This window comes from Ammospiza nelsoni, chromosome 1 (assembly GCF_027579445.1).
Source record: "Ammospiza nelsoni isolate bAmmNel1 chromosome 1, bAmmNel1.pri, whole genome shotgun sequence".
NCBI classification, from domain to species: Eukaryota; Metazoa; Chordata; class Aves; order Passeriformes; family Passerellidae; genus Ammospiza; species Ammospiza nelsoni.
In genome coordinates this window covers 17,749,945-17,762,611 of record NC_080633.1, presented here as the reverse complement: position 1 = coordinate 17,762,611, position 12,667 = coordinate 17,749,945, and the positions used below count along the sequence as shown (strand labels likewise).

Below are 12,667 nucleotides of genomic sequence, written 5' to 3'. Positions count from 1 at the left end.
GTGTATTTTAGTAAGAGAAGCAACTGGTAATAAAACATTTCTGATCATGTATTTTCAACTTGACAAAAATCTCTTCTCAATTCTTTAATTTGATAGAAATAAAGAACCCCCTGTACCAGGAATAAAAATAATTTGAACAGGAAGGGTTTTCAGAGAAGTGAGAGACAGATTTGGGAATACAGGCCTGTAAGGTCCCATCACATCTCCCATTTCCTCATGTGCAGAGTGGGATGGATCTGCCAGACCTGCGCCACCAGTGTCTCCTGGAGCACTGCAGAGCGAGCACATTGCCCTCACATCTACCTTTAGCTGCACTTTGTATTACTCTTCTTTTGAGACAATTTACATAGTAATTTTTCCAATCACCTCAAATATTTCTCTATATTTCCTTGCTTCTCTGTCATTCTGTCCTGTATCCATATGTGCTTACACATGGAGTGTAGATACACTTTCCAGTTTAATAAATATGAAGGTATTCAAAGTTGAGATTAAAGAAGAAGTGTATCTGTTTGTTTTTTTTTCCTCTAATGGTTTCTGATATACTTTATTTAACTGAAAGGCAAGCTCACATTCTGGTGAAACCACCTTTGTAAAAGGAAATTTTCTGTAAGTCACAGCCCTCTTTGGTCATTTGTTTTATTACAGAAGTGGCAAAACTGTTTAACAAAAGTGAAAAAAATCAAAATATGCCAACCTTTTCCCCTCACTAGGTTTCCATGGTACCACGCTCATATAATACACAGTGACATGTGGCCCTGGAGGAACCTGCAGTCTTCCTGGACTGACACCAAAAGACTACAGTTAATTCAGTTCAGTTAATTCAGTATTACACAATGTAACCAATACAGGATGACTTTAATTATATTTTGGCTTTTTTTTTTTTTTCTCCACTATGAAAATACTCTGACACTCATATCACTGATTTATGTGATGACATTCAGGAATTCAGTGATAATTAATGCTGTGTATTTCCTGGATTGTATTTCCTGGATTGCCTAGGACCACAGACAGTTGAAATGCAATCTCTTCTGTGCTTGTTTATACATGAATTCAGCTTTTATTTTGTTATGCTTGATGCAACTTGGGCAGCTACACTTTTTAAAATTTACCTCGTGTAGATAATTATTTAACATTTATTTATGACCCTTTAGCAGTGGCCAAGAGTCATGTATGACTTTCCTTTCTTAATGGGATTTTTCACAGAAATGGTGTTACTTTCTGAGTTTCAAGGATAAGGAATGACTGTTTATCCCAAAGGCTGCTAATATGGCCTGTATAGAATGGGTGAAAGCATGAATCAGACCTTCACAAACAGTACTCTTTGCAGACCTAGGTAAGTGCATGGTATAGGTAGCTAAGTATGAAAGTTAGAATGAAGCTAGAAACAAAATAAATTGCAGTATTAATTAGGTGTCAGCAATGTGTAACCATTGAGCAAGACAAGGAAATCCAGAAAGGACAGTTCTACTGACACAAATAAGTAAAGATAGAAATGAAGCCCTGAATGGGAGATGGACACACAGACAAAGTGGCAATAAACACAAGATGAACAGCCAGAGAAAGAAATAAATAAAATCAAAATAAGTGCCAACAAGCAAGACAGATACAAAACACTCCAAGCAGCTGTTAAAAAAGAAAAGAAAAAATAAAAAAGAAAAAGAAGACAAGTATTACATCCAAGTGGAAGAAATTCCCAGTGCATGAAATTTCAGGGCTGTGTCCTTGAATGCCCTAATTTCTGTGAATTCCATTGGAGAATTTTGCTTGTGCAGCCTGTATAGGTGGACAGTGGCTGGTGGAGACTTTAGACAATCATCAATTTCCTTCATTAATTTTCTTAAAGGAGGAAGGAGCAAAGGCTTTTTTTCCTGAGGTGTGTGGGCATATTCACTGCTGTGTATGTTGCAGATGCCCATAAAGTGCATTTGTGATCCTGCCCCCAGCTGTGCCTTAGGGACCCATATTTGCAAAGTCTGTACAGTGCAAGATTCAGTTTTTGGTGGAAACACTGTTACTCACAGACTTCTGGAAATACCTGTATATCTAAAAAATATTTTTAATAAATTAATTTTGAAACTTTATGCTTTAGTTTGGTTCTCTTCTCTTTAGTTAATCCCTGTTTTTAAAGTTTTAGTGCTGGATAATTTTTTCTTCCTGGACTTCTTGGGCTGTAGTGGTCATTATGGAAGAAATAAAAATACTTTAAAATCAACTGTTAAAATAGCTCTTTTTCTTTGCAGTGAAGAAAGCCAACCAGTTCAAAAATGTAGTTTAGGAGAATTCTTATACTTCAGTTTATAACCATTTTTAAAAATTTTCTCTACACTTATGTAAAAATGTTTGTACTATTTTGTGTTGGAGGTTTTGAGCTTTTCTTCATCATTGTGGATAGCATTCATCTCTGCTAGTATGTATATTCCATTTGCCAAGGAATCCTGTTTAGAAGAGCAGTCATATCTGTAAACATTAGGTGAAACCCCCTGCTCTCCTTGTACCAAAGACTGAGGTGAAAGTATAGACAAAACCTGGATTCAAGCCCATTTTGAATTCCAGCATTGCTCTGTAAGCCACACTTCTTTTGGGGCAGGAAGCAGAAGCACATAGATAACATTCACAGAGAATGGTCCCTACCAGAGCACAGGTGAGAAAAAATCATGGGATAATTTATTATTATGGAAGAACTGGAAATGCTGAAGTTCTTTGTCCCAGCAGGTTATCTTATGATCATACTGCCCAGAAACAAGCTTGATAAGAAAAGACTGATCAGGATGTGAAAGACTTGTTTAGAAAGGAATGTCTACATGGGAGTTAAATGGATTTTAGATGGTTTATTTAATTTCCATCTTCTCTATAATGAATCTCATTTCAGTTGCTTTGTTGGTCATTCTGGTGTATAGGGATGCTTCGTACATAATAAGAAAAGAAAACATTTTTTAGTGGTTTGAGTATTTTTCAGTCCCATGAGCTCACTGACCTCTGCCTTGTATGATGTTGGAGCCACTCGTGGAAGGGAGGGCACTGGCATGATAAACAGCATTATCCCACCTCTCAGGATCTGCTTCTCATTGGCCTCTTCCCTTATGTGACTCAAACCCAGCTTCTTGCTAAACTAAGGCTGATTTGTCCTGGTCATCCTCTGGTGCTCACAGCCTCTGCACCTGGGCTGAGCCTCACACGTATCAGCAGAGCACTCCTGCTCTTGCAGTGCTTGATTCTGAGTCATTAACCCTCAACATTTCAGTTTCTCACAAGTGTTGATGTTTTGTCTCTAAGATAAGGCGCGGTTGCACTGTACGTAAATCATCAAACTTATTGGAATACACTTAAGTATTAGGAAAAATAATGGATTTTTTTAAATTTTAAGATCTAAGAAAACCATGTTGGTTTTCTTAACCAACAAGTGGTGAGGAAATGGCATAGTATTTTACAATCCTGACAAGTTAATGAATCAACGTCTTTGTGCAAAAATTTCAGGAAAAGTAGATACGCTTGCAGGCTAAGAGCACACTCTATATTCAGTAAAATTGTAGATTATTCATACTTATTATGGAAGCTAAGTCATTAAATGAGCAAAAATATTCTAGGGACTTACTGAAATTTAAACAATGCAGAACAAATTCTACAATTAAATTCATGTATCTAATTCCCATGATCCCTAAATCTTGACACTTGAGAACAAATTTAGCAATTTCAAATCATATCCAGGTGCAATACAACATCCAGGTAGTGTCTGTTGAATAGTATTTAACATAGGAAAAAGATATTTTAAATTTAACTTTGTAAAACACAACCATTGTAATGGATGTGTGATTTAAAGAGTGTGGAGCATGCAAGCATGGCAGACAGCTTAATAAACATTACTGTGGAAGTGTTACAAAAGTGAAGGTACCTTTATGAAAATGACACACAGAGAGAATTTTCTAATATTTTGTCTTTTGTTGGTTTTTGTCTTCTAGAGTATCAGGGCTTCAGGGCTGGTGCTGCTGGAAACCATTCTTTTTGGATCACTTCTTCTGTACTTCCCAGTAAGTCAAAATATTACTTAAAAAAATTATACCCTTGCCAATGTTTTAAAACACTTTATGAATGACTCTGGTAAAAATATAAATGTAAAAAATATTTATTAATTATTAGTTGAATCTGACTACAGAATGTGCTGTGCTCTTAAAATATTCTTAAAAACACTCAAATGTTTTACTGTATTTGTAATAATTCTTCATTTTCAATTTGGTAAAAATTTCCAGTGGTTTAATTGGAAGTTTTTGGGTGTTCTGGGTTAAGATGAGATTTTGCTTTGAAAGACAATACCTCTCTGATCTATGGTATGGGGGGAAAAAAGCAAGGTATGTAAAAGGAAGACACTGATTATACCAAATATTTCCCTGGAATGTAGTATAAATGAGATTAATTATTTCAGTGCATTACTGGCATGTATTTTGATGTTTCTGAAGATATGTGGCATCTTCAACACCCTATCTTGGGAAAGTAGATGGCATTACCCTTACCCTGTAAGTGGAAAAAAAGTAATTTCATAAATATACCACAAAACTCATATAAATACGTGTCCATTCTCTTTTCAAAAGTCCCAGGAAAGCTGAGCTTGTAATTTCCACATAAACCCAAAATAATGACTAGATAAAGCAAGACATTAAAGTGTATATTGAAGAAATTTGGTAGAAAGCATGCAGGTTGGGAGACAATCAAAGATGGAGTTCTGGACTATTTTAAAATATGTTTATGTTCTCTTTCCCTCAGTAGTCAGAATTTTTTGTGCTTTTATAGACCATCATGTAGTTACTGAAAGATGAGCTGGATAACAAAACTCTTCAGTAGCTGTAGAACAAGTAGGAAATAAACTGCAGTGAAATGTGTGAAGAATACTATAAGTAAACACAAACCCTAGTGGAATTTTTATACATTCTTTCTTGAATCGTTTTCAAGTTCTAAAGAAAAGGTGTGTGCATTTTCTAGGATAGTTTTATGTATTTTTTCATCCTTCACTTTCCAGAAGTCAGGGAAATTAAAGGTTTTGGTTTTTTCATGTTGGACAAAAGTTTTTTGCAACTTGCAATAAATACATCTCCCATGGGTTTTCAGAGCTTCTTTCATATTTATTTTCAGTGAACAGAACAGAAAGCCCATGCACTGCTTCCTCAGCTGGTGCTGTGGAGCATTGGCAAAAATTCATGGCATAGAGCATTATGCAAGGGGTTTCCTTTCATGGCTGTCTCCTCTTTGCTTTCTCAGAGAGCCCTGGGCCAGGCTGGCCTCCCCAGGCAGGGGCTCAGTTAGAACCAGTCAGTGACTGTACAGCCCCAGCTCCAAAGTGTGAGGAGCCTCACCATAGCCCATCAGAATCGTGTCTGCAGTCTGCTCACCTGTCACCCACCCTTCAGTTCATTTCCCAGTTCTTGTCTTGATCCTCCATTTGTTGTGATTCATGAAGGACAAGCATCCTTTGGTGACTGGCTGCTTCAGGTGCTCAGCACCTGGGACACTGGGATATTGCTGTGGAAAAAGGCTTCTCTCAGCAGGTGACTTGAAGGACCATGGTGTTGGATGCAAGAGCTGGTGACCATCCACAATCTTTAAATGCAGAGGGAGAAGAAAGGAAGTGATCCTGGGAGGGAGCAGTTCAAGAACCCAAGCATCCCCTCAGCTCTTCACTGACTTTTAAGCCTCTTTTTTTTTTTCACTGACATTAGGATATTTAATATACAATGAGTGCAAAATGAGAGTTTGACATATTACGTGGAAAAAAATTTTTGCTGGAGATTGCTGAGTAGCCCATCCCAGATGGGATGTAGATACTTGACCAGAGTTTATCTTTCTCTGCGGAGCTCAAGCTCCCCCTGTATAAAACTGACCACTGAGAACACATCCTATTGGAAATTAATAGGTAGAGTGTAAGACTTGGCTTCTCTCTTCTAGCAGTTTTATGTTCCCACGCTCTTTGCTGGGGCACTCTTCTTTCTTATACAGGGAATTACTAATCAGGCTGTTACTCCTACAGACTCAGGGAAAAGAAAGAGAGCAATTTTATCATTTCTATTTTGAGGGTTTTAGGGGAGGGATGTAGCAAATGTGATAGTGGGAGGTCCTTTGCATTTTCAGACAGAGAAATTAATCCTGATTTCACCAACCAGAAAAGTATGGTTTTGTAAAATCAAAGAAGATTGGAAAGTTCAGCTTTCCAATATCTCTGTCCCTCAATTAACTGCAAGGAATTTTTCATCAATTTCTGATGCAGGGCAAGACAGTGAAACAGTAGATGTGTGAAAGCTATAAGGCATAGTCTTTTTAAGAAAGAAAAGCTGCAAGGTGTGAATTATGAGGGGTGGGTCCTTGGAATGTGAACTGTTGATGTTTTGCTGTACATGGACAGAATCTAAATGTGCTCACCTGCTTATTGTCTGGGAAAGGAGCACAAAGCAGAGAAGAATGACACAAGAAAGAAAACCCAAGCTTTGAAAGAGTCTTGTTTTCACCAGCTGACATTCACACACATTCATTCATAGCAGGATGTAGAGCATATATTATCAATATACATGTTGGTCATAAGTCATGGACCTGCAAAGCAGATTTTATTTTTACTGGGTTATATTTATTTACCCCTTCATGTTATTTGGTGTTTTTATTTGCTTCCAAGAAGAATGGGGAATATTCTGTGACTTAGAGATGTGGTTAAAGACATAGTAATATGTGCCCAGAGGTCATTGTTTCAGCTGTTTGATTTGGTCTTCATTTTATGCTAGAGGAGTACAATAGAACTCTAAGACTAGTTAATATAGATCTCACATCTTATACACCCAAACTAGGCTGTGTTTTCCACGCATAGTAGGAAATGTGACTTAATGTATGGAATGGAGTTCATAAGCACCACTGCAGTAGGGTGTTGTCTTCTAACATAATGCTGTTTTCCTTTGGTATCACCTCTTCTTCTGTTGTGATTTGGAATGTAAAATTAAAAAGCTTTGCTTTCACAGTCAACCAAGTGTGGAATTACACAGCTTGGCTTAGTGCATGTAACAATGTAAAGATACTTAGGGGTGGCGTTTTAGTTCTAAATAACTGAAATCTCTATTCATTTGAGGATTCAGTGCAAAATTACACTCTTGTTTAAAAAACAAAATCCACTTAGATTTTCTCTGCTCTGCTTGAAGTCCTTGGCATCTTTGTTCTCCACTCTTCTACACTTCCCTAATTCTTTCTTTCTAGATCTGTTTACTCAGTCTGGCTTGGATTGTTTTGAGAGCCTTCAGCATACAAATTTCACTGGGTCTAGAAGGGGTTTATTCCATCTCTGACTTTCCCTACCCTCCAATTAAATGAAAACCAAAACTTACTTTGTTACATTGCTGAATTTCTTTCACTAATTGTTGTTGTTTTCATGCCTACATGCAGTAATCTATTCATAGTGTAACATCATTAATTGAAAAATAATATCACCAGTCAGCTGCTTTTGGTGAGAGAAACAGCTGTTACAATGCCCTTCTAACCAAATGGGAAGTGCAAATAATGGCCTCCACCTAAATTTATTATTCAAGTTCGGCTATACTCATAACAACACTGATCTTTCCTGAATTATAAGCAGGCAGATGAGCTTCGTCTATTGCAAATGCATGGATTTTACTCAGAAGTTGCTGGGCAGCTCACATTTCTGAAGCTCTCATTTCTTATATTTTCTGCAATCTCATAGTAACATCTCTAATTTCCCTTAACTTAGTCTTTCCAATTATCAATGGATCTCCTCCAAATGAACACTAATTGATTTCTAATTGATTTTGTTTATATTTCTTTTTTCTTAGATTTTGAACAGAAAGCCAAAACCCAACCATCTTATGGATGAGTCCCTTAATTTCTGTACTTGGCATCTGAGGGGAGGAATCCCATTAATTTCCTTGTCCAGAAACACTATTTTGAAACCTTTAGACCTTTCTTGACTCCCTGTCTTGCTAATGCTTGGAACACACATTTCAAAGTTTCACACAAGTTTAAAAACTCTTTGGTTGCTACAAAGACCTTCAAGTAAAGTGAGCAGTAGCACGATGTTGTAAGAGAGTAGCCTGTTAATTGCATTGTAAGGGTGAGAACTCAGGTGATTTTAGACATCTGTGATGGACACAAGTTGAAAAATAGGAGATTCTGTTAAGATATCAAGAAACTTTTTAAACTGCTTGAATTGTCAATTACCAAAACTCTTTGTCAGAGTTTCTGAAATTTGCAGATGTCCGAACTTGACTGGGCCCAGGTCTGAGCAACGTGGCCTAGTTTTGGGCAGGGGCTGGACAAGATGACCTGCAAAGCTCCCTTGCAAATGAAATTCTGTGAGTCTGTGTTTCTGATGTGTGCATCCATAGCTGAGACAGCCACCCTCTGCTTACCAAATCCTGGAGAGGAACTGGGCCTTTTATGACTTGTTTTAGACTTGGGACTTGAGGATGAGGTGCATCATGGCCAACACTTCAGGGACTATAAATGAGGTACTTGCCTCAAATAGTGATGAATTCCACCGTAGGCAGCTCGGATTATCTGCTATATTAAATAGTTCCCATACTGCTCATCTACATTGACTGAAACTCCAAAATACATACAATGGATTGCATGATATAATGATATAAAAGAATTTCTACAGTCAGTGATTAAAGTTAAGTGAGTATGATGATGCAAAGGCCAAGGGAATAATTTCTTCCCCATCTCGTCTCAATAATTTCTTCTCTTCCTCTGTTGATATAGTAGATAAGAAGTACTAAATTTAAATTCTAGCAAGTGAAAGTTTTTAGACAGAGGCTGAATCTTGTAACAGTGATGTCAGCTAGCTGATAAGATGGACTGGCTTTGGAGGCTGCAGAGTATCTTTTTAAACACTTACAGTTTTTTCTTTCACTCTTCTCTTCCCTTCCTTTGGCTAAAAAAAATAAATCCAAATTCATTACAGCTTTCCTCTATTTTTCCAAGCTGCAAATTATAAAAAGGCAATATTGTTATCAGTTTAGAGAAATGGAGCTGTGGGTTGGGGGGCATTGACTTCCTAATGCTCATGAAATAGTTGAGTAGTGAATCCTGGAGAAAACTTTGTGCTCAGACATCTTGTTGCATGTGTTAGGAGTTAAGATCTGTTTCTAGAGTTGTCTTACTCCCTCTTTCACACTCAAGCTAAAATCACCTACCTTTTTGTGTTATGAGAAATAATAGAAATTGGGGAGTCATGGAGCTTAGATATGGATATGCATTTTTTTCCCCTCAAACGATCTGTATGTGCATTAGCATGGAAGAAATGAGCTGTGAAGTTTGGGAGCATAAGACTATGATAGGTCCATTAGTGATAACAGTCCTGAGCAGAACAAGGTCACTGGAAAGCTCTGGTTTTGACATTAATGAATGTGAAAATAGAACACTGTGAAATACTCTTATGCATTTGTCCCTCAAATAAGGGATGTGTTACAAAAGCACAGTCACTGTTTATTCCATACATATTGATGTGCTCTGAGGCCAACTGAAAAATTTGCTTTTTCCTACACATTTAGCACTGCAAGTCTGCTCTGATATCCCAGATGTTTCAGACTAATTCTTTGTCAGGATATAACCACATTGCCTTTAGTCACAAAAGAGTGTTTAAGGTTTTTAGAATGAACACTCACCATTGTTCAGGTGAAGAACAGACCTGTCTTTGGTGTTCATGTCACTGAAGTCCAAGGACACGGTGTAAATATCTGCTCTAAAATAATCACTACAGATTTCCACAGTACCCTAGGAAGATTTTTTAAAATTTTATTTGCATCACAGTGGATTAGATATCCAGCAAATGCAAAAGTCAGGTTTTAAATACCATGGTGCAGAGATTTTATATGTACATTGTATGCTTGGCATAGAGGTGAGGGAACCAGGCAGAAGATGATGCAGTAGTTAGTCTCTCTTGGTCAATGTCCTGGTCAGATGAACATACTTTTTGGAGTTAACATGCAACCAGTAAACCAGTACCTTTTTTTGAGAGCCAGCTTGCTTTAAATGCAAAAACCAGAAGTCAGCTGGTGTAGCCTCTGCATTAGAGGCTACAAAATACAGAAACCTCATAGGTACTAGAAACACTTGTGTTCTTGCCCTGAACCATGCTAAGAAAAATGTTTGTGACTGCTTTGACTGATAAGAAGCAAGCACTGAATATTTTCTGCTTTTTGAATACGTTTATTTAAAATGTCAGAAAAATAAGAATCATGGGATATTTCTTCATGGTTCTGTTGTCACTAATCTACATAGCTATCCTAAAAAATTTTGGCAGGGAGGTAACTAGAGGCTGGTGTATATGTGATTATCCACATTAAGAACTGTGATTAGGCAGAGCTATATGTCATCTGATTTTAGTTACATATTGGCATCTCTGTGTATATGACAAAAGTTTAAAGTAGTGGAAACTCAGTCGAACTCTGCTAGAGCATAGTAGAGCTTTGACATCATAAATTCTAAGAGATTATACAGGTGGAATTTGGTGAGGAGTGTTTGTGTATGTTCTCTGTGTTTGGGTGTGTCTGTGTGCTGTGTTCCCAGGTTACCTTAAGTTGGGAGGGACCTCAAGAGGCCTCTACTCCAACTTCTGCACAAAGGTCAGCTGTAGGACTTCATACAAGACAAGGTTACTGAGGCTTTATTTTTATAGGTCTTAAAAACCTTCAGGGATGGAGACTACCCAATCAGGCGGTGTGCAGGCATGCAGTAAAGTCCCATGGTTGTATTTTTTTTGGATAGTGATAAAATATGGGATGTTGCTGGACCATGTCATGGGACCTATACATGGCAGGCTGAAGATAGGTCAGTGAAGGTGCAGGTACTGATTTTACTATTCTTTCACATCTTGCTCATCCTTGTGGCATTACTTGTGATACAGTGACAAAACTCAATCTTCCCCTTCTGTGGATTTGAAGGTGCAGTAGGTATTGTAGGAGGGCATTGCTGGGTTTGTTACTCTGAGAGCTTTTTTTGAGAAGTTCAAAGGGCACATTTTTCAGAGTCTGGGTTTACTGAATAGCCAAGTATGTGTGTGAAGGGCTTGAGAGTAGGAGAGAAAAGGACAGCAGCCAGTGACCTTAGCCAACTGCTGCGTTGGGTTTTTGTTGACCCTTTTATTTTAAATTAATATCTTGCACTGCCAGCTTGTAGGCACTTATGTGGTACAGTCTTGCCAGCCCTTCATTCAGAGAAATTAATCTTGTAGAGAGGGAAGCAGAGAAAGATCTTGTGGTGTTTCCTCTTTACTTATAATTCCACTGAAGTAACTTGCATGAGTAAACTTATACATACAAGAATCCGTAGATAAAACTCTATATTAATACACTCTTTTCAAAGAAGTGATGTAAAACCAGACTGCAGTCCTGAAAAATATTGCACAATTTTTAGTCAGGGGATGTAAAATTTTTTTGATACAGCTTGAGTAGTAATGAATGCGTAAGTTAAAAATGTGCTACATTTGAAAAATGAAAGTGTGGGTAACTCTTTTCTGATCATAAAAAGCTTTGAAACACAAAAATTATCAGAGGGTAAAATGTGGGTGCATTCAAATGGAGGAAAATAGTGCTGGGACATATTCATAGTATGTTCCTTACTAAAGCCTAGAACCATGTTCTAATAATCCATCCTCATTGCTCTGCTCTCCAGAGCTGAACCTTTGGTGCTTGGCAAGCACTCGAGCAGGAGACCACAGCAGAGCCACTTCCATGCCAAAGAAATTCTGAGGAGCACCTGATTGAAAAAGTTTAATCAGTGAGAGTCTTCATTTGGCCCACTGTTTCTGCTGAATTGGAGTTAGAGAAGAGGAAGAAAGTCTTTTATATAACACTTCTATGTTTAGTCTTTTATATATCTATTACATAATTCCTGTTGGGTCTCAGGGCATATAAACTAGAAAGGAATGACTTTCTCAGCCAAACATTTTGATGACCTCATTGATCACTTGGCAAGTGAACTGAGTCAATAGCAAGATGCTTAGAATATGTTTGAATTTTTCTCTAGTGACTTAAATTTATGAAAAAATTGACACATGAAAAAAAGACACTCTCAGGTATTAGTTCAAAATCGGTGAAAAAACTTTTACAAGAAAGATATTGAAAGACACAATATTACATTTTTGTAAATTATAAAACCAAAGAGGCAAGTGGTTTTGATAGTATAGATGAGCCATGATTGAGCTGTGCCAGAAAGGAAAATATTAAAAATATTAGTCACCACATACATACTTTCAGTAGGGCATAGCCCTTGCATCAGTGGTTTTCCTTCTGTCATTAATTTAGTACCTGTGAGACTGCATGTTGGTGGGAGATAATTGTCAGTCATTCTTTTTCACTTATCCAAGTGTCTTTCATGAAAGTTGGGGACATGTTCCTTTTTTCCTATAAAATGCCTTTTCTCTTTGTTTACTCATGCTTTCATACCCAAGACCCAAGGAGCAACACCTATGGTCAAGTGAAAGGCCTCTAGGTTGTCTTTAATCTTGCTGAACTTGCTAGATTCAGCTATTACCTGCATTGTGGTTCTTGTGATCTGCATCAACAAGAATCTGAAGCAAAATGAAAGCAGAACCAATTAATGCTTGAGCAAGACTTGATAAGCTTAGATAAGCTGGTACTACCATGCTGTTTCTGGTATGAAATTGGGTGCACTTGTAAACCAATGCTGT

At 37.5% G+C, this 12,667-nt stretch overlaps 1 protein-coding gene across 1 annotated transcript in view; it reads left to right on the top strand.

Annotated features, from left to right (window-relative positions):
• Window positions 1-12,667, top strand: part of GPR158 (G protein-coupled receptor 158) — a 183,030-nt gene that overhangs the window by 100,290 nt on the left and 70,073 nt on the right. The window contains exon 5 of the mRNA XM_059481523.1: window positions 3,957-4,025. Coding sequence (XP_059337506.1) covers window positions 3,957-4,025 — 69 coding nt within the window. The remainder of the gene's footprint in view (window positions 1-3,956; window positions 4,026-12,667) is intronic.